Here is a 23,066-nt window from a genome sequence, read left to right on the forward strand (position 1 = left end):
CACTCCTGGCAAACCTGAAGTTCTTGCTTTTGATTGTGGCTTACCATGGTGAAAAGAGACAGATTTGTGTGGGTTGTCAGCTCTCTTGGCCACCCAGGGCAAGATGACTTTGGTAGCTGGAACCTTTTCCAGCCCCAATTAACCTTGTATAATGTTTGAAGAATGTAAGTGGAGTGAGCTAGCTGAGTGTCAGTCTTTTCTAAGGTCAAACGACTCTGCTCCTCCAGAAAATGAAGACTTAGCATCTTGATGAAATTCACTACTGTGTCATCTATGACCACAATCTCATTGGCAGCAATTCTGTTAAATTATTTACTTTAAAAAAAGGACATGGTTTCCCCTCAAAGCCTGAGAGGTCTTTATAATTGTGTACTTGTTATGACTAAATTTAACCTATGTCAGAATATAAAATTAAAAATTTAGCCTAAAATAGAAAATACCATTTAGAGTTCACTCTAAATGGTACCTCCAAAAAGTGTTACCATGCCAAATTAAATTTGCAATCAGAAACAGTTGCTCATGTCTGTGACTGCAGCCACTTGGGAAGTTGAGCCTAGTACAGCACCCATGAAGCAGCTCTTGAGTTTTACTGTATGCTGCAAACACATCTTGTATCTTTTAAACTTGACTCTCCTCCCCAATACCACAGTCAGTGAAAGATACATCATCTTAGAGAAAACAATGGGGTAAAAAATGAAACAGATGGATTTCAGAATCAGAGGAAATACAAACTGCCAATTGATCCAAACTTTCTTCCATAATTATACACCTTGGATGGGATTTTATGAATACCTGCTTTATTCTCCATTTTTGGCCATGTGAAAAAAGCTGCTGTGAGTTCTGAGTTATAACTAACAGAAATTATATTCTCTCACTGTTATTTTTCCACTTCTGGCTGAAAGAAAATTTAGTTTTGACAATAAAAATGTTCCTTTGCTCATGCACTGTGGCCCATGTTATAAAATTCTGGTAGTCCAGAGGCTGACAGAGGAGAGTGTGAGCAGGTTCCAAACCTTAGTACGTTCAAGTTGCAAACAGAATAACCTCTATTCCTCCATCAAACTTGTACTGCCTGTCCATTCTATTTTAACCTGAGGGCTTAGTCATTTTGAGGAGACATGGAGTGTAGTGGCCCATGGGAAACCAAAGGAAAATGAAGAGAGGTGAAGGTATTAGAAGAGATAGATAGGAGACCTTAGTGGCTGAAGCATACAGGAAGCGGGAATCAGATGTCTGCTCCTAGCATTCTGAGCCAACAATGCCTTCACTCTACCAGGTCCTCATCCACGCAAAGGGACCTGGCACAGAATCTTAGTATTAGTCTCAGGCAAGCACAGCCTGCTCACCATGTGAGCTAGGTCTCATCAATTCACTTGGACCTAGCCTAGCTTCCCATGTCACTATGACTCAGAGATCCACCTACCTTTGCCTCCTGATGCATCACTATGTCCATCAGTGGTGACTTTCTAAGCCCCTCTTAAAGTTTTCCTGTTTTTCTTCATTTGTTTAACAGCAGAGGTCTACTGTTTATATTGGCACATCTAGATTATGGGTGGGAAAGAGACAGATGACCAACGACCCTAGCTAATGAGTTGTTTCATGTTTCTCTCTTTCCCCAGCCCTATGCACATACCAAGAGACATCCTCTATTCTGTACAAATGGGTTAGGCATAGAATACAAGATGAGTGGGACTCAAACTTCACAGGGCTTAAACTAGAATCTCAGGCTGCAGGAAGAGGATGAAAGTGCTGAGGGGACAGAAACCATCCTGAACTCCAGAGCTAAAATTTGATGGTGCCATACCCTGTCAAGCCATGAAGCTTCAGGAAACAATATAAGCATCAGCCTGAGTCAATCATACTCTCTTGGTTCCTTGGGCCTCATTCCACACCCACTGATGACTCTCTACTTTGATGACCCTGAAATTTCTGCCTCCATTTTCTGAGCTCTGTAATTAAAGGCCTGCGTCACCATGACTGTGTTTAGTGACTTCAACTTTATCTAATGCATCATTAGAATTATGGGATTAGTAAGATGAGCAGTTACACTTTACTGCAGTTGAAAAACTATTTATCTTTGTGAGCTTGAGTTTAACCAACTTTAGAATAAAGACAGAATTCTTCACTAGTCCCTTCATGAGTCATTAGAGTTTATAACAGTTATAACAATGATAAAGAAAAACAATATTGCTTATAGTTTGGAGATAGTTGAGTTTAAGGCAGAAGGACTGTATTTGATAGGTACCTTCTTCAGTTCCTCAGAATATAGCCTGTATCTTCCTAGCCACATAAGGAAATCAGGCTCAGCCACTTATCCCCACTAAGTCAACCAAGGGAGCCTAATTAGCTGGCTTTGAAATGCCCAATCATAATACAGGCCCTCTACAGGAAAGGTGGAAAACTCTCTGATATTCTAGATGACCCAAATCTATATACTTACTTCGAGGCTAGCCAGAGATTCATGGTGAAAGTGTTCTTTAAAAAAATAATAATAAATTGAAAACAATAGAAAAGTCAGAAAAAAGGAAATTTATCATGAAAATTAGAAACATATTTATTGAGTGCAACTAAGTTGAAACAATGACAAAGATAGAAGCAAACTATTCAATCACTGGGCGTAATGACATATTTAGGTGGAAGGAAAGAGATAGATGCTAAGTAATCCATCCAAGCAGTATAAGAATTTTCCAGCCATCCCTTAAACCATACCCCATTCTTAGCTCCTCTGTTTCCTGCAATGTGCAAATATTTCTTCAGCAAAAGCCTTCTTCGATGGAGGACTCAATCTTACCCAGAATGTGATTACCCAGGAAATTTGAATTTCATGCAGCCCACCGGTTCACTAATTGTTAGCCAAAGGAAAAGAAATATCTCTTTAGAATATCCTTAGTCTTCCAGGGAAGCAGGTTACAAGGATTAATGAATGGGTGGGGTCTGCCAGGGAAGGAGCACAGTGCTCTTACTGACAGCTACATTGTAGTTGCCAAGAATAAGGAAAGAGTGGAAGACCTGGAGGGGCTGACCCATGACAGCTAAGGGGATGCAGAGAGCACAGTAGGAGCCAGCTTGTCCTCAGGTACACCCTGAGCGTTGCCCTCTAGTCATTTGGTCCTTTGGCTTTCCAATCCAAAGCTCTTGCCCTCATATTTCTTCCATACCTCACACAGCTCTTTGCAAAGACATGATTGTCCCAGTCTTAGAGTGACTGACTCCTGTTGAAGTCTTAGGAGTCCAGGTGTCCAGAGAAGCAGAATACGATCCTGATCTGACAAGCCAGTCTTCACCCCTGCATATTTCTTTCTCTCCTTATGGGAAACAAACTCCAGCAGGCATACAATGTACATATTTCCTTGTAGGCTTGCTCCCACAGCGCTCTCTCTTTTTTTTTTTTTTTTTACCACTTTTGAGATAAACTGTCTTGTGGCATTGGCCAAGTGCTCAGCCACTTTTTAAGACTTGTCAGTTTCTCTCCTGATCTTTCTTTTCACTCTTCTTCATTTTGTAGAGATTTGGGACTCTGAAATTTCTTTAAAGTGCCAAGGCTTCAGATACTTCTGATGCAATCCATCTTATATTTCTTCCAGGTCATCAGTGCATAACAGAGGGACATAATTCTTGAATACTTTGTTGAAAGTTGTCAGGTTTATTCCTCTGAATAAATAATTTTCTATAACTTAATGTAAATGTATTGGCTAAAAATCTTATCAAATCTTTTATAGTCAAAAATTCCATTCAGTATAAGTTTTATCTATTCAGTATGAGTTTTATCAGCACTCAAAATTACTGTGATGTGTAAAGGCATTAACAGATAACATCAAAGGTTTTACTGTTGTTTAACAAATTATGAAGTGCAAAACTTTACCACATTGACTATATTTATAGGGTTCCTCTGCAATATAAATTGGCTCTTGATTTCTAAGACTACACACAAAGGTTTTACCACATTGCTTATTTATAGGGTTTCTCTCTAGTATGTGTTCTTTTATGTGTTCGGAGATAACTGTGTTGTGAAAAAGTTTTACCACATTCATTACATTCATAGGGCTTCTCAGCAGTATGTGTGCTTTTATGTATTTGAAGACCACCATATTGTGAAAAGGCTTTATTACATTGATTACATCTGTAAGGTTTCTCTCCAGTATGAATTCTTTCATGAATTAGAAGATGACTATGGCGTGCAAAAGCTTTACCACACTGACTACATTTATAAGGTTTCTCTCCAGTATGTGTTCTTTTATGTATTCTGAGGTGACCTTGTTGTGAAAAGGCTTTATCACATTGATCGCATTTGTATGGTTTTTCTCCAGTGTGTGTTCTTTTATGTATTTGGAGGGTATTGTGCCGCCTAAAGGCTTTACCACACTGATTACATTCATAGGGTGTCTCTGCAGTATGTGTCCTTTTATGTATTTGGAGAGTACTGTGAACTGCAAAGGCTTTACCACATTGATTGCATTCATAGGGTTTCTCTCCAGTATGTGTTCTATTATGAATTCGGAGATGACCTTGTTGTGTAAAGGCTTTATCACATTGATCACATTTGTAGGGTTTCTCTCCAGTATGTGTTCTATTATGTACTTGGAGACTATTGTGCCGCCTGAAGGCTTTTCCACACTGATTACATTCATAGGGTTTCTGTGCAGAATGTGTCCTTTTATGTATTTGGAGATTACCTTGACCACATTGGTTCCATTCATCGGGCTTCTCTTCAATATGAATTCTTTTATGCTTTCGAAGGTAACTACGATGTGCAAAGGCCTTACCACACTGATTACATTCATAAGGTTTCTTGCTGGTATGAATTCTTTCATGCCTTTGAAGGTGACTTTGATGTGCAAAGGCTTTACCATGTTGAATACCTTCATGGCTTTTCTCTCCTGTATGCATTCTATCATGATTCTGAGGATGACTGCGATATGCAAAGACTTTACCACACTGAGTATATACAGAAGGTTTTTCTCCAGTATGACTTCTTTCATGCCTGCAAAGATAATTGAAACATGTGAGAGCTTTACTGCATTCATTACACTAATGAATCACTTTATATCTATGAGTTTTACAATGTGTTCTAATGATAAAGAGGAATCGGATCTTAAGGTTTTAACTCATTGTTTACATTCATGGTGTTCCCATTCATTATAGGTTACTTTTGTCTCTTTGAAGATACCTGTGGTGGTAAGAGCATTTATTACATGGTTCACATTTATAACATCCTTTTTCTATATGAGATTTTTTTCATATTTGAAGAGAACTAGAAGAACTCAGCTTTACCACACTCATTGCATTCACAAATTTCCCTACAGTGTGAGTCATGCTGCATACGTAGAATGAACCAGGATATACAGAAGAATTTCCACATTCCTAGCATACGGGGATTTTCTGTAGTTTGAGCTTGTGGTTGTATTCCCAATGAAGTTGGAAAACAAGTTCATTGTAAACGTTTACCACATTTAGAAAGTCTATTGAAACTGGGGATTACTATATATTTTCTAAGTCTACTGGAAGAGAGGTACACTGCTTATTTTAATATCCCTATGATCATATAGTTTAGATCTATTGTGACCATATAGCTATTGAAAGAAGAATATCAAATGAAAGGTTTCCAAATTGCATTCGCATAATTTGACGTTTTGCTCTTCACAGATATGTAGTATAGAGATTAAGGTTTCTCCATAACAATCTTCTTGACTCTCATACACTGTCCACTTCACTAAACTTAAGAATACTATAAGTATATAAGTAACAACAACTTTATTATGGAATAGTAACTTATTAGAGGCTTTGGACATACACTTACCACTATTCAATGTGTATACCTTTTGCAACACCTAAATTGTATGAGATTAAATAGACTACAACATAGTGGCTAAGGGGCTGATTCAAATGGGGATATCTTTTAAGGCACTGTTTCCCTGTCTTCTTTCTTAGAGGAATAACTTGCAAACACAAATCAAATATCTTACATTGAAGTATATGGTTTTGTGAAAATTTTTAATAATCACTGATACACTAAAAATCAGGTTTTTTTTTACACTGTTGCTTTTCTTTAAAATTTTCATAAGAGGCATATTCCTATCAGCCTACATCTGAAAATTACCTTCCATGTCTTCTAGAATGTTGAAAATGTTCACTATTATGGTCTTCCCAATTGTAACCTAAAATAGAGTACCAGAAATTATATGATATATTATTAGAAATTAGGCAAAATTGAACTTGCTTTATATTCAGTGAATCTGTTTGGTTTAGTCACCTTATTCTTCCACACCCTCATTTGAAATTACAAAAGAGCATCAATCACAAAGAAACAGTTGTCCCCATATTTTAAAATCCCAAATTAAATTCACTTTCTTACCTATAGCAGTGAGGTTCTTGTAGGTTTCCAGCATCACATCCTTGTAGAGCCTCTTCTGGGAAGGACTGAGCAAAGCCCACTCTTCTTCAGTGAAGTTTACATGGACATCATCATAGGTCATTCCATTCTAAAATATCCCATACATGTGTAAAATAAAAAGCATGATGCTGACAACACTGTAACTGTATACTTCATTAGCAATATATTCATATCATTCTGGTGCTTCCTCGACTTATTTCCTGATACAGTAGTTCTAATGTAATCACTAAGGCATTTTAGAAGGAAACTAAATAATGAGGTTTACCTCTGTCATTTCTGAGCTCTTTGAATAGGATATTGCTTTGCAAGAGAAATGTCAGTTAAAAAACATAAAAAGAGACAAGCAAACAGATAGAGACAAGCAAACAGATGAAAAGAATGGAGCGAACCTCAATGAAATTGTATGAACAATTACTAAGGAAAAAAAACAAAAAACCCTGCTGGTCAAGCTAGGTGTATTGGGTTGTACCTTTAATCCTAGCACACAGGAAGCAGAGATAGGGGTATTCATTGAGTTGGATGTCAAGGTGGTCTATGCAACAAGTTCTAGGACAGCCAGATGTCTCCCGTACAAAAATCAATCAAACAAATTAAAAAGATAGAAAGAATTCAGAAGGTTTTTACTGAAGTTCCTCCAAGAAACTGTATCTGCACTCCAGTTCTGTATTCATCTTCCAGAAACCTACAGTGCCCTAGTTTGAACTATAACATAAATAAAATCTTACTAAAAAGAAATGGACAGATGTCAATATAAGCAAATGTAAATGCTGATCATAAATAAGAAACATAGGGCAGAAGAGATTGCTCCCCAGTGAAGAGCTCTTGTCAGTCATGTTAATAATTAGGACCAATCACCATAACAGTGGTTACATTTGGCCTCACAACTATCCATTATTCATAGTTCATGTCTTCTAAGGCCAGGTTCTGACTGCTCTGAGGACCTGGCACAATGAGATGCATATTCATGTACAGAAGCAAAATATTCATACTCATTAAAAAAACAGGTATAAAGACTATTTAATCTAATGACTCAATAGGTAGTACTAATGCCATAAATAGATGCTATTCTGAGAAATAGAATATACTTTGTCAAATTTCAAATTTCAAGATGTGGATGAAGATTAGTAGAACAGCATATTCGTGGTGTATACAAAATCCTAATTCCAGGTCCATCAGCCAATAATATGAAAACAAAACATGCCAGGCATGTTGGTCCACATTTAATGCCTGTACTCTTGAGGCAGAGTCAGATGGATCTCTAAAGTGTGAGACCTGCCTGGTCTACATAGTTACTTTAAGGGCAGCCAGGGCTATGCAGAGAAACTTTATCTTTAAAAATAAAAGCAACAAAATTAAAAACATAAAAACATCAGCCTAGCAAAATGACTTAGCACTGAATAGCAACTCCCTCTATTGTATGTTAGATGAATTAGAGATAGAGTCAAAGGCAAGACTGCAAGAGGCAGAACCTGACTGATCAGGTTCAACAGCAACATAGTAGACAGGAAGTACAGGGAATGGGTTGAGTGTATGGGCACTTCAATTCCATCCCCAATAAGGAATCTAGAAAGGTTGCTTCACAGACGCTCCCATAAGGTCCCCAAAGAAACAGACAAAGGAGAGAAAAGCATCATCCCATGTTGAAACTGCATTTAGTAACTTCAATGATCTCAGTAGTCTACAACAGCCCATGCACTGTTCAAATGTCCAAAGTCTTTTCTGACACTCAAAACAATCTCTTGATTGCCACATCTTGCAAAATCACAAAACAAGATACATCTTTCCAAAATAAATTGGCTCAGAATACCCCCATAGTGATGGAGGATTGAACCAAGGCAAGAAACTAAGCAGGGCAAACACCAAATCCTTTATCTTTGGTTCAGATACATGGAGCTTCAGTTTCAAAGAACTTGGACAACCTTGTCCCTGTGACATCTCATCCATCTTTCATTTGGTAATGTACTGGCTAGCTTTGTGTCAACTTGACACAGCTGGAGTTATCACAGAGAAAGGAGCTTCAGTTGAGGAAATGCCTCCATGAGATCCAACTGTAAGGCATTTTCTCAATTAGTGATCAAGGGGGAAAGGCCCCTTGTGGGTGGTGCCATCTCTGGGCTGGTAGTCTTGGGTTCTATAAGAGAGCAGGCTGAGCAAGCCAGTGGAAGCAAGCCAGTAAAGAGCATCCCTCCATGGCCTCTGAATCAGCTCCTGCTTCCTGACCTGCTTGAGTTCCAGTCCCCTTTGGTGATGAACAGCAGTATGGAAGTGTAAGCCAAATAAACCCTTTCCTCCCCAACTCGCTTCTTCGTCATGATGTTTGTGCAGGAATAGAAACCCTGACTAAGACAGGTAACTTATATTCATCTCTTCATATTAGATTTCTCATAGCTTGGGAATCTCAACATCTGTGGTCTCAAAATTCAACTCAGGCTTTATCCTCACAGCCTCCTGCAATGAACTCTGAGTTTCCTCACTGGGTCTCTGACTCTGCCAAACAGATGGCTGGAACAGTGTTGAATTGAAACCACAACGGAAAAAAAAATCCATGACGTTAAAGTGTATATCTTTCTTGCTTATGGAACTAGTAGAACATGGGTGATAATGCCACATTTTACTTCTTCTAACTTGGGATGGACCCTGCCCTGCTTGGACTATAATTGCAGCAGGTTTTAAAATATAAAGTTCCTTCTGGTGACTAGGAATCACTTTCCTTACTCTTTCCAGAAGAGAAGTCTTACAAGAGGGAATATTACCTTTAGGGTACCTTCATTGCTTCCAGTATAGAGCAAGGGCCTTCTCTTTAATGGTGATAACCTCCTTGAAAATTCCTGCATCTGTTTCAGAATTTGCCTGCCATCTGAAATTACCTAGTGCTGTTTTTCTCTACAGAACACACTTTGCATTTATTTCTGCCCTACTTATTGCTTTTCTTCACTGTAGTCCTGAAAGAGTCACCAGTAATAACCAACCAACAGTGTCAGGGTTCCTTCTAAGAAATCTCCCTCCCTCCCTCCCTCCCTCCCTCCCTCCCTCCCTCCCTCCCTCTCTCTCTCTCTCTCTCTCTTTCTTTCTTTCTTTCTTTTTAAATTCTGCTTTACTCAATATCTCAGAGCATGGGCAGAATCAAAAAGATTTTGGACCAAAATGTCACACAAATAATCTCCAGCTAAAGGTTTTTTGGAGTCTATTTTCAACTGAAATCTTATGACCTCGAGTTCCTCTGTATTACTCTCAACACTCCAATCTTCCAGGTCCTCAAAGGACACCTGAGTAAGCTCTGGGTACTGCTTCACACGCCTTTGCCAGCTCAAACCCTGATATTTTCCATATTCCTCCAAATAAGAACGTTCACAGGCTATGTCCAGGAGCAAAATCACATTTTGCTTACCATTTTTTTGTTCTACTTTGCTTCTTTGCTGCTGTGATTAAATCCTCCAACCAAAACCATCTCAAGTAATAAGTGGATTTTTTTGGATGGTTCTGTCAGATCACAGTCCATCATTTTGGGAGCTTAGGTTAAAAACGCAAGCTAGAAAATGACTGTAAAAACCATGGAAGAACCTTTTTTACTGGCTTGCTCCCTTGCTTGGTAGCTGCCTTATGATCAGCTAGCTCTCTTACCGAGGCCAGGCCTATTTGGTTAGGGATATTGCTAGTCTCAGTGGAAGAGCCTTCCCATATCAATCATCAATTAACACTCTCCTCACAGACATAGCAACCAACCGTTCCGTGGGGGATGTGTCCTCAGATGAGGCTCCCTCAGATGACGGATGTTCTGAAATACTGAGAACTAAAGCTATTGATGACATAATAATATATGAAAAAGTTTTTAAAACCCCAAAATGTGTTAACTGTATCAATCATGTGAGTATTAAAACCCCAAACACTGATGACTACAGCAACTGCAAAAAAAGATTTACCAAAAAATGAGGAGAGGCAAGCCTTTAGGTTCAAGAAGAGAAACTTAAACTGTCCCTAAAAGTCCCTAAACTAAGAAAAACTCAAGGAACTCATAATATAATATACACATTTTCAGAGGAAAAAAATTGTGAATGTCTAAACAACAATATCATTATATTATAATTAATAAAATCACACAACATAGATGGCATCACTGATAAAAGGAGACACAAAGATAGACCTATAAATATAGCATAGTCCTTTAAAGAAGAAGGGCAGGAGTATAGTCAAAATAAAAAAATCAAAGAAATCACTGGCCAGCACTCAGTCTGTGTGTGCACTCTGCTTCTTTCCTTTACCAATAACAGAAAATGGATTGAGATTGGAGGGCTATCCCAACTGGAGAGATTCAACTCCAGCATAAACTGGTTCAATATCACAGAAATAGTTTTGACTATTAAAAGCATGTCCTTCTCTTATGATAAAAAAAATGATGTCTTTTCAGATCACTTACAAACCATTTTATTCCCTATGATTGATAATTGGATATAAGTCTACACATGTGTGAGGAAATACAAACTTTTAAAAAGTAAATTCAGCAAGCAGATTTTTATAGAAACACTATGTTTATGTTATATACCTAAATAGTTTGGTTTGCAGTGTTTTAGAAGTCATACATAAACACTTATGAAAGCAAGTCTATCCCAATTTCTATCCTTATATTTGTGTGTGTAAGAAAGAATGTCTCCATTGTGTGTACAGGTGACACACTAGAAAAGGAAGGGTCAGATCTCCTGGAGCAGGAGTAGCAGGTGTTTATAAGCTTCCCAGCTTTGACAATACCCTGAAATAATGGGAAATATGTTGAAGTAACTCTAAAAATATCAGAAGATATAAAAGTCTCTCATGTTCATGAATCAGAAAGATTAACAGAGTAATAAGAGCCATCCAAAACAATCTACAGATTCAGCATAGTCCCATCAAAATTCAAAGAAAATTGTTTATAGACTTTGAAAGAACAATTCCCACCTAGTACATATATTGAAAAGAACTTAAGAAACTAAATGTTCAAAACATAAAAATCTCCTGGCCCAAAACATTCAGGAAATTCAGGACACAATGAAAAGACCAAATCTAAAAATAAGTGGAAAAGAGTAGAACAAAGATGCCTAGCAGAAAGGACAAGGAAACTTCTTCAATAAAGTCATAGAAAAAAAACTTCTCCAACCCAAAGAAAGGGATGGCCATAAATTTTCAAGAAGCCTCTAGAACACCAAATAAATAGGACCAGAAGAGAAAATCCTATCATCACATAATAACCAAAACACTAAGTGCACAGATCATAGAAAGAATATTAAGAGCTGCATGGGAAAAGGGGCAAGTAACATACAAAGATAGACCTATCAGAATTATACCATACTTTTCAACAGAGACACTAAAAGCCTGAAGCGCCTGGTCAGAGGTCATGCAGACCCTAATATCACACAAATGCCAGCCCAGGCTACTATACCCAACAAAACTCTCAATCAACATAGATGGAGAAACCAAAATATTCAAGGAAAAAATCAAGTTCAAACAATATTTATCTACCAATCCAGCCATACAGAGGATTCTAGGTGGAAAACTCCAACACAAGGAGGGTACCTACACCAAAGAAAAGAGAAGATATTATTCATCTCACAACAAAGCCAAAAGGAGAAAACCACATGAAAATAATACCACCCACAAAAACAAACATAACATGAACTAACAGTCATCTGCCTTTAATATCTCTCAATATTAATGGACTCAAAACACCTATAAAAAGACATAAGCTAACAAACTGCACACACAAACAGGATATAGCACTTTGCTGCATACAAGAAACACACCTGAATAACAAAGACAGACATTATCTCAGAGTAAGAGACTGGAAAAAAGTCTTCCAAGAAAATGGTCCCAAGAAACAAGCTGGAGTTGCCATTCTAATATCCAATAAAATAGACTTTCAAACAAAAGTTATCAAGTGTGATGAGGAAGGACAGTTCATATTCACCAAAGGGGAAAATCCAGCAAGAGGAAATCTCAATTCTGAACATCTATGCCCCAAATGCTAGGGCACCCACATTCATAAAACAAACTTTACTAAAGCTCAAAACACACACTGAATTCCACACAATAATTGTGGGAGACTTCAATACCCCACTCTCAACAATGGACAGATTATTGAAACAGAAACTAAACAGAGACATAGTGAAACTAAGAGAGGTTATGAACCAAATGGATCTAACAGATATCTACAGAACATTTTACCCTAAAACAAAATAATACATTTCAGCACATCATGGTACCTTCTCCAAAATCAACAATATAATTGGTCACAAAACAACCCTCAACCCATAAAAGACTGAAATAATCCTATGCATCCTATCCTATCAGATCACCATGGCCTAAGGTTGGTCTTCAATAACAATAAAAACAACAGAAAACCCACATACAGGTGGAAACTGAACATCAGTCTACTCAATGATAACTTGGTCAGGAAAGAAACAAAGAAATAAATTAAAGACTTCCATGAATTTAATGAAAATGTTGATAAAACATACTCAAACTTATGGGACACAATGAAAGCAGTGCTAAGAGAAAAAATCATAGCATGGAGTGCCTTGATAAAGAAACTGGACATCTGAATGACAATAACTTCAATCTCTTAAGAAAGAATTTGAAAATCTCAGAAAATGGAGAGGTCTCCCACGCTCATGGATTGGCAGAATTAACAGAGTAAAAATGGCCATCCTACCAAAGGCAATCTACAGATTCAATGCAATCCCCATTAAAATCAACACAATTCTTCAAAGACATGGAAAGAGCAATTCTCAAATTCACCTGGAAAGGCAAAAAAAAAAAAAAAAAAAAAAAAAAAACCCGGAATAGTGAAAACAATTCTTAACAATAATAGAACAACTGGGGGAATCATCATCCTTAATCTCAAACTGTACTACAGAGCAATAGTGATAAAAACTGCATGGTACTGGTACAGAGACACACATGTTGTCAGTGGAATAGAATTGAAGACCCAGAAATAAAATCACACACTTATGCACACTTGATCTTTGACAAATATATATATATATATATATATATATATATATATATATATACACACACACACACACACACACACACACACACACACACACACAATGGGAAAAAGAAAGAATCTTCAATAAATGGTCCTGGTCTAACTGACTGACTGTATGTAGAAAAACGAAAATACACCCATGTTTGTCAACTAGCAAAAAGCTGAAGCCCAAGCAGATCAAGGACCTCAAAATAAAACTATAAATACTGAATCTAATAAAAGACAAAGTGGGAAAGAGCCTTGAACTTATTGGCACAGGGGTTAATTCCCTAAACAGAACTCCAATGGCTCACTCTCTAAGATCAAGAATTCATAAATGGGACCTAATGAAACTGGAAAGTTTCTGCAAGGCAAAGGCCATATAGGACAAATCAGCAACCTACAGATTGGGGAAAAATCTTCACTAACCCCATATCCGACAGAAGGGTAATATCCAAAATATATAATGAACTCAAGAAGCTAACCACAAAAAAACAAAAAAACAAACAACCCAGTCAAAAAATGGGGTATAGAACTAAACAGAGAATTCTTGAATCTTGAATGTCTGAGAAGCACCTAAAGAAATGTTCAAAGTCCTTAGTGATCAGAGAAATCACTATCAAAACGACCCTGAGATTTTACCTTACACCAATCAGAGTTGCTAAGATCAAAACCTCAGGTAACAACATATGTTGGAAAGAATGTGGAGAAAGAACACTTCTCCATTGCTGGTGGGATTGCAAACCAGTACAACCCACTCTAGAAATCAATCTGGAGGTTCCTCAGAAAACTAGAAATAGATCTACCTGAAGACCCACCTATACCACTCTTTGAAATATCCCCAAAAGATGCCCCACCACGCCACAGGGGCACTTGTTCCACTATGTTCATAGCAGCCTTGTTTGTGATAGCCATTAGCTGGAAACAACCCAGATGTCCCATTACAAAAGAATGGATACAGAAAATGTAGTTCATTTACATAATGGAATACTACTCAGATATGAAGAACAAGGATATCATGAGATTTGCAGGCAAATGTATGGAACTAGAAAATATCATGCAGACCCAAATGGATATGCATGGTATGTACTCACTAGTAAGAGGATATTAGCCCAAAAAAAGTACAGAATACCCAAAATATAGTCCATAGAACTCAAACAGGTCAACAAGATGAATGACCCAAGAGAGGACTCCTTAATCCTACTTGAGAGGGATGGGGTGGGGAAGAGGGGAACATGATCAGGTATTGGGTAAGGGAAAAGGACTGAAGCCCTGAGGGTCAGCAGAAAGAATTGAAACAGGTAACCTCGGGAGGTAGGAGGTGGGGGAACCCTCCAGAATGTACCAGAGACATGGGAGGTGAGAGACTCCCAGGACTCAAAGGGAGGGACCTTAGATGAAATACCCTACAGTAGGGAGAGGGAATGTATAGAGCCCACCTCCAGTAGAAAGACAGGGCATCAAGTGAGGGATGGGATTGCCATCCCACAGTTAAAAGTCTGACCCATAATTGTTCTTGTCTGAAAGAACTGCAGGGATGGAAATGGAGAGGAGCCTGAGGAAAAGAAGGTCCAGTGACAGGCCCAAAAGGGATGGAGCTCAAGGGGAGGCTCCAAGGCCTGACACTATTACTGAGGCTATAGAGTGCTCACAGAAAGGGACCTGTCATGACTACTGTCCGAAAGACCCAACAAGCACCTGAAACAGTCAGATGCAGATATTTGCACCCAACTAATGGACAGAAGCTGCTGATCCCTGTGGTTGAATTAGGGAAAAGTTGGAAGAAGCTAAAGAGGAAGGCGACCCTGTAAGAGGACCAGCAGTCTCAATTTACCTGGACCTCTGAGATCTCTCAGACACTGGACTACCAACCAGGCAGCCTACTCCAGCTGATATGAGGCCCCCAACACATATACAGCACAGCACTGCGGATCTGGGTTCAGTCAGAGAAGATGCATCTAACCCTCAAAAGACTGGAGGCCCCAGGGAGTTTAGAGTTCTGGTAGGGTGGGGGGTAGGGGCTGGGGACATGGGGTGTGGGGAGGGTTGAGGAGGAGGTATGGGATTGGGAACAGCTAGAGGTGGACCAAGAGAAGGATAAAATCTATAGTGTAAAAGGGATAGATTAAATAAAATTTAAAAAAAAGAATAAAAAGTTCAATTTAAAATAAGAGGAATCTCAAATGGCTGAGAAACAGTTAAAGAAATGTTCAACATCCTAATTCATCATGGAAATGGAAATGAAAACTACTTTGAGATTTCATGAGATTATACATGTCAGAATGGATAAGATCAATAACACAAGTGAGAGCTCATGCTGGCAAGGATGTGGAGAAAGGGGAACATTCCTCCTTTGCTGGTGAGAGGGCGAATTAATACAGTCACTATGGAAATCAATATTGTGATTCCTCAGAAAACTGGGAATTGTTCTACTGAAAAATCCACCTATACCACTCTTGGCCATATACCCAAAAACTACTTCATCTTACCAAAAGGACAATGGCTCAACTATGTTCATAGCAGCTTTATTTTTACAGGACAGAAACTGGAAACAAGCTAGATTTCTCTAAACTGAAGAGGGATAAAGAAAACATGGTACATGTACACACTAATGTCATGAAATTTGACGTCATGAAATTTAAAGGAAAATAGATGCCAACTCAAAAACTAAAATCACCCTAAGTGAGGTAACAAAGACCCAGAAATACAAACATGGTATACTTTCCCTTCCAAATGGATGTTGCTTGTTAAATAAATGATAGTTGGGCTACAATACTCAGACCCAGGGAGGATAGGTAAAAAGGAGTGCTCTACGGGGGAGGGGTGTACTGGCTGATTTTATGTCAACTTGACACAAGCTGGAGTTATCACAGAGAAAGGAGCTTCAGGTGAGGAAATGCTTCCATGAGATCCAACTGCAAGGCATTCTCTCAATTAGTGATCAAGGGTGGGAGGGCCTCTTGTGGGTCGTACCATCTCTGGGCTCTGTAAGAAAGGAAGCTGAGCAAGCCAGGGGAAGCAAGCTATAAGAAATATCCCTCCAAGGCCTCTGCATCAGCTCCTGCTTCCTGACCTACTTGAGTTCCAGTCCTGATTTCCTTTGGTGATGAACTGCAATTTGGAAGTGTAAGCTGAATAAACCCTTCCCTCCCCAACGTGCTTGTTGGTCATGATGTTTGTGCAGGAATAGAAACCCTGACTAAGACAGGGGGAAACATGGATCTCTCTCAAAAGGGAAACCAGAATGGATTCTATGGGTGGACTGAGGGTGAATGGGGACAGGAATGGGAGAGATCAGTTAGAGACACGGAGAGAGTGCAGTAAGTGAACAGCTGGATTTTGTGAGCATTTGAGGGTTAGTGTAGAAACTGAATGCACTGGTAACTTCTTGGAATTTATGATGGTAAATAAATAACAAACAAAATAAACTAAAGTAACAAATGGAGTAAGAAAGAAATCAGGCAAAGAACACCCTTCACAATACCCTCAAATAATGTAAAATAGGCTAAAGTAACTCTAAAAAAGCAAGTGAAAGACTTGTATGATTAAAAACTACAAGTCTTTCAAGAAACAAACTGAAGAATTATCAGAAGATGTAAAAATCTCTCATGTCCATGGATCAGTAGGATGAACAGAGTATTAACAGCCATCCTACTCATAACAATCTAGGTTAGGTGTGTTACTGAGGAATCCTAGTAATGAAGAATTTGGAATCTGATCTGGCCATCCTTTGTAGCAAGGCAGGGCTTCAGTGGTGGGACTGGGCTACATTTGGTTGAGTGGTTGGCCAAGGAGGTCCTATGAAGATCTCTAAAGAACCCTGGCTTATGCTAGGACAGAAGGTTGCTCTCTGAAACCTGACAGCAGGACCCTATTGCTCAGGACAACTTTCACACAGCTCACTGAATGCAGAGGATGGTCAAGAGCTTGGTTAAGCAGACTTGGAGCCTTCGTCCTTATATTCTAGTCTCTCTGGGGTGAGAAGGTACCCTACAGGCTTCAGAAATAGAAACCTGTATGCGAACCCAGCTTAAAAAGCCTCTACCTAAACTCTGTCCTGCATGCAAGATGTGCAGAGGCACGGTGGCACCAAATGTATTTGAGTGTCAACCCAATGTTTGATTTTACTTGAGGCTGACTCCACGAGAAAGAATCCATGTCCTATTCTACCTCGAAGGCCAGAGATCTCACAGAGATTTAAATGGTAAGCATGGGGTGTGTATGGGTTTGTACCAGATCATCTTTTGCTCTGTTACAGCTGTTAGCTTGGTGTTTTTCTGGGACTTCTAACAGTGCGAGCAGGTATAGCTCTGTCTGTCTTACCTGCTTCTAAGACTCTTTTCCTCTTATCGGGGTGCCTTGTACAGTGTCAATATGAAGTCTATTGCCTTGTCTTTTTGTATCTTGTTCTTGTTTCCTTGTGCTCTCTTGGAGGCCTGCCCTATTCTGAAATGGAGTTGGAGAAGTAGATCTGAGGAAGAGGAAGACAGGAGAGGTTCAGGTTAGCTGGGGGAAGTGGACACTGGTCAGCATATACTGTATGAGAGAAGAATATATATATATATATATATCAATTAAAAAATTCATTCAATATGCATAGATGAAAATACAAAGAAGGGAAGCAATAATGAACAAAGAAAAGCAAAACAGCCAAGGCAGGGAAAGCATGATTTTGATAGATACAATTTTCATTCCGTTTGTGCAAAGGGTGACCATCACACAGGAATTCATAACAAGCTCATTCATGGGCCCTGTCCAGATCTGTGAAATCAGAGGTTTTGCTCTCAGCAGTGTGAAATATATACCATGCAAGATATAAAACAAACAAACCCAGGTCATTTTCTCATTATCTTCCACTAGTTTGGATTGTGGAATTACAGAGGTTCCTGTACACTTAATACCAAAAGAGAATTCTTCCTTCTCTTTAAAGAAAGGTAATGTTTGAATAACTATTCAAATAATACAAATACATATGTAATGTAACACAGTAGAGGTATATTAATTATATAATACATTAAACATATACAAAATGATATATAAAAATGTTTAAAAATGTCCTCCAAAGCAAAAGTGTTACCATCTAAGGTGGGTAATTTCATCATAGAAAACAAAGAGATGTGTAATTTGTCTAGGACTATTACATTTTTGATAAATTATAATTTACTGTCATTATAAAAATTCAAACAAAAAGACTCAGTCTGATTCTTACCCTCATTTTTACTTTTTTCTGTAGTATGATTTGTTGGGTTTCGGACCCTGGACAAGCAGCTGAGGTGCCTGTTTAACACACCAAAACAGACCTGGCATCTAGGTTCTCCCAGCATCCCTCACTCTCTACTGTTATAGGGCATGGCTGCCATACACCATCCTCTAAGATGAGCTTCTCTTGCCCCAAGAAACTCTTCCTTCTTTGCTCCCTTGGCATTTTCTCCATCCTATGTGTGCACCAACTTTCTCCCTTTCTCTTCCCTGTCCCCTGTCTCCCTTCTCATGACAACTTCACTGATCTCCTAAAAGGTCAGTGAACTCACCCAAGAGCTGTTATCCAGAGCAGACATGACCCTAAGCAATGTGAGGACAGGGAAGAGCCAGAGATGTAGCTATTCTAGAATTAATATGCCTTCACAGGGAGAAACCAATACAAACACAATTAAAAGAATAATTAAGAAATGTGTCTTTAATGACAGCATGCATTCAGCTCTGGCTAATGCTCAAGTAGAGCACTGAGAACAGGTTTCATATTTCCTATATGCTGTCAACCTAAGTCTCTTTTAGGTTCAGTCTCCATAGTATATTATATTTTGAACAATTTAAATATGGACAATAGACTGCAAGTCTGGCCACTCACATCACAGATGGGAGATTTACAAAGCACAGATATTCCCATAATTTGTTTTTAAATCTCAATTGCTCTATTTTACCAATGAAGACCCAGAAGCTAGAGCTGGGTTGAAAGTCTGCTAATCAGAGGAAGAGAAAGTAACCAGCTGACTTTTCTCCTCAGCAGATGCTCCACCAAGAATGGTGCTCTCTCATACCACAGTAAAAAATCCTTCTAATGTGTGCATCTCTATTCATCTCACTGACTCCTTCTTACTCTTTATGGTTTTTTTTTCTTTTTCTTTTTTCTTTCTTTTTTTTTTTTTTTTTTTGGTTTTTCCGAGACAGGGTTTCTCTGTGTAGCCCTGGCTGTCCTGGAACTCACTCTGTAGACCAGACTGGCCTTGAACTCAGAAATCTGTCTGCCTCTGCCTCCTGAGTGCTGGGATTAAAAGCGTGTGCCACCACGCCCGGCTATGTTTTTTTCTTATCAATCCTAATTACACCTTTGCCAACTGGTTACTTACTCTGACTCTTAACCTATGGGTGACTTTATTAAATCCTGTTTACAAAATTCAAGCAGGAAGTTCATAGATTAAAGGTGTGGGCTAAAGTTGAGCCACAGCATAATTAAAAATAGGTTTTCCAGTGAATAACATGGGGTTCACAGTGAGAACAAATATCCTGCAACACAGAGTCATTTATTATTATTATTCTTTTTTTTTTCTCGATACAAAATGAAGAAGTTTATTTTCTGGCATGTTGTTGTTGATCTTCAATTAGTCCCTCAAGTGACTAGAAGGTGACCCTGAATGGCCATTACAAGCAGTTTTATACTTTCTAGGGGCACAGGTTACATCAGCAAGGTTACAGTTCAAACTTATTGCCTAAGCATATTGACCATTAAATCTATTGGCTAGCAAGCATGACATACATTTGAACTCTACCTGGGACTTTCCAGAGGGTACTATCATTCAGTACATTCTGAGAATTTTTTACTCAAGAATATTCCTGTGGGTGGAGAATGGAACTTGGCCTAGCCTTGACCCCAGGCGGGAGAGGGAAGCTGTAAGGAGGGTGTGGGAATAGAAAAAGCCCTTAGGGTCCCTCATTCTCCCTTTTTTCTTGTACAAGCTCCAATACTGGAGCTAAATTCAGTGGTCTGGGGTAAGTAATTCATATTCTTCAGGTCCTGTCCTCAGGGTCTCATATTGTTGGCACAGGACCATCAGCTGCACTGTTCCTATTCTCTTTTATGAAGGCTGTAAGATTGTTCAATATGCAGGGTACACATGTCAATAGCAAGAGAACAATTAGGGGTCCTAACAAGGTGGATATGAGGGTGGTTTACCAAGATGAGGAGTTAAACCAAGACTCAAATCAGCCCTGACAGGGTTCTAAGTGGAAGGCCCCAGAGGATGAGAAAGATAGGAAATGTAGAAAGTAGAAAAGATAAAAGCTGGGGAGGGGAGGTCTTGTGCAAGCTATGTCTTATGCCAAATAGGCATCTTAAGAATAGCATCTTGTGTTCTACTGACCAAAGGCAAATGGAAAGAAATGGGAAATTTCTATGAAGTCAGTAGAAACTACCATACAATGGGACAAACTCAGGGGGACTCTAATAAAATAATACTGTACAAGGGAACACAGGGTATTTCAAGGTCATCACTTAAAGCCTACAGAGGTCTTGGGTCTGATAACCACAACCCCATATGGTGAGAAGTGTTTGGTTCTCAGGATCTGAAGTAACCTTCCCCCAGAGGCTTTGGCCTCAGATCATTACCACCTCTCCCAAGCATGTTCCTTGCTTTAGTAAAGGGACTCTTCCTATAGTGTTACAATCCCCTTCAGCTCCATCAGTCCTTCCCTTAACTCTTCCACTGGGTTCCCATGGCTGGGTCCAATAGAAAGAACAACAATATTAACTAACCAGACCTGTCTTAGTCAGGGTTTCTATTCCTGCACAAACATCATGACCAAGAAGCAAGTTGGGGAGGAAAGGGTTTATTCGGCTTACACTTCCATTCTGCTGTTCATCACCAAAGGAAGTCAGGGCTGGAACTCAAGCAGGTCAGGGAGCAGGAGCTGATGCAGAGGCCATGGAGGGATGTTCTTTACTGGCTTGCTCAGCCTGCTCTCTTACAGAACCAAGACTACCAGCCCAGAGATGGTCCCACCCACAAGGGGCCTTTCCCCCTTGATCACTAATTGAGAAAATGCCTTACAGTTGGATCTCATGGAGGCATTTCCCCAACTGAAGCTCCTTTTTCTGTGATAACTCCAGCTGTGTCAAGTTGACACAAAACTAGCCAGTACAAGACCCATCAGTGCCCCCAGGAACTAAACCACCAACCAAAGAGTATATATGAGTGGGTTCATGGCTCCTGCTACATATGTAGCAGTAGCAGAGGACTGCCTTAACTAACATCAATGGGAGGGGAGGAGCTTGGTCTTGTGGAAGCTTGTTGCCCCCCTGGGGGTAGGGGGGGATGCTAGAAGGGTGAGGCAGGAGTGGGTGAGTGGGTAGGAACCCTCATAGAGGCAAAGGGGAGGGGATGGGATGGAGGTTGTGGAGGGGAGACCAGGAAGGGACAACATTTGAATGTAAATAAGTAAAATAATTACTACTAATAATAAAGACAAAGGAAGAAAAAAAGGAAAAAGAAAAAGAAAAGTTCTATTTTACTCTCAATACATGAGGGCCTACCTGGCTCTGTCAAGCATGTTCCTGGGTTTGAGAAAGAGCTATGCCATTTTCTATACATAAGGGCCTCACAGAAAGCCTTGCTTGATCAAGCCAGTCCTGGACCCAACAGTGTTTTCCCTTTTCAAAGAGTTGCCAGCCGGTGTTCTCCTGCGAATATGGCAGAACTATGCTTTTTCTCAAGAAGAAAACTAGCAGCACTTTGTGATAAACAGCCTTTAATGTTGATTGGGACTCTATAACGCTCCCTTGAGCAGCCAGTTCTTTGCTATGAGGATGGCCCTAGTGGCTGGTTGTCAATCAGAGTAGCCTCCTTTGTTAAGCACTGGAGCACTTTTCTGGACAATCCTAGTGAACAAATATATCTATCCTAGCATCCTGATCTCTAACGGGTCTGGTTAGCACACTACTTATCTGTAGGGTGTCTCAGAGGCATTCCTCCCTCAGCTAAACTCTACTTGCTGTCGCTTAACTATCTCCTAAGCATTGGTAAATCCTTTAACATCATCAATTCTACTCTTCTACACCACAGTTTGATATGGGAGTGCTACCCAACATGAGATGCCTTTTATAACTTCTACAGAATTAACTCCAAATAGGTCTTACAGCTAAATGTTAAATGATGGGGGAGTTAACTTTTAGAAGTAGAGAAACTAGGCCTCTCTGAGTTTGACATCCTGCTAAGGATGTTTCCACACACAAGTCTCTGAGCCAGATGCTTTGAGCAGATGCCGCCCTCATAGTGAAGTTATTCACAGCCCACCGCTGGGTTCAGGGAATGACTAGGACAAAAAGGGAAGTAACAGGTGGTCAGATCTGGCCACACTTACCACCCAGACCCAGGGACAAGCCACCATACCAACTTCTGCTACACAACTGCCTGCTCCTTCCCTCTGTGGGCAGTGGCTCTGCACTCACCATGTCGCGAATTAGCAACTTGCTAGAGCTTCCCTCACAGCACCCAGCAGCAGCGCTTAGAGAAAAACAATCAGAACTTTTCCAGCAGGGTCCGTTATAGAGCTGAAACTGCCGCAAGGAACCCGGAAGGTCCCGCCTTCTCTCCTGACTGACAAATCCACCCCAAGGCTCCGATTGGTCACTAAGTCTTGCGTAACATGAACAGCTCCACCTCAAGGTTCTGATTGGCCATT

The 23,066-nt window shown here is 39.6% G+C and overlaps 1 protein-coding gene across 3 annotated transcripts; it reads right to left on the minus strand.

Moving 5' to 3' along the window:
* Window positions 1–2,529: 2,529 nt before the first annotated feature.
* AI987944 (expressed sequence AI987944) lies at window positions 2,530–22,986 on the minus strand. 3 transcript variants are annotated; one of them, XM_011250853.2, is made up of 5 exons: window positions 21,919–22,825; window positions 17,715–17,862; window positions 6,353–6,479; window positions 6,098–6,155; window positions 2,530–4,981 (listed from the first exon to the last, which is right to left on the minus strand). In XM_011250853.2, exons 3-5 carry the CDS (start codon window positions 6,471–6,473, stop codon window positions 3,949–3,951), a joined length of 1,212 nt encoding a protein of 403 aa, XP_011249155.1. In that variant the 5' UTR covers window positions 6,474–6,479; window positions 17,715–17,862; window positions 21,919–22,825; the 3' UTR covers window positions 2,530–3,948. The 3 variants fall into 3 exon arrangements, with proteins under 3 accessions (XP_011249155.1, NP_001186259.1, NP_898990.1); NM_001199330.1 differs by lacking the exon at window positions 21,919–22,825 and adding an exon at window positions 22,834–22,986 and having other exon boundaries at window positions 2,537–4,981; NM_183167.4 differs by lacking the exons at window positions 17,715–17,862; window positions 21,919–22,825 and adding an exon at window positions 22,834–22,867 and having other exon boundaries at window positions 2,537–4,981.
* Between the last annotated feature and the right edge of the window lie 80 nt (window positions 22,987–23,066).

Source organism: Mus musculus, chromosome 7 (genome assembly GCF_000001635.26).
Source record: "Mus musculus strain C57BL/6J chromosome 7, GRCm38.p6 C57BL/6J".
Lineage (NCBI taxonomy): Eukaryota > Metazoa > Chordata > Mammalia > Rodentia > Muridae > Mus > Mus musculus.

Excerpts from the sequence above, each read along its gene's own strand:
- AI987944 (NM_183167.4), bottom strand. Across the intron at positions 6,156-6,352 it reads CAAGAACCTCACTGCTATAG|GTTACAATTGGGAAGACCAT; the intron begins GTAAGAAAGTGA and ends ACTCTATTTTAG. Across the intron at positions 4,982-6,097 it reads CATTCTAGAAGACATGGAAG|GCATGAAAGAAGTCATACTG; the intron begins GTAATTTTCAGA and ends TTATCTTTGCAG.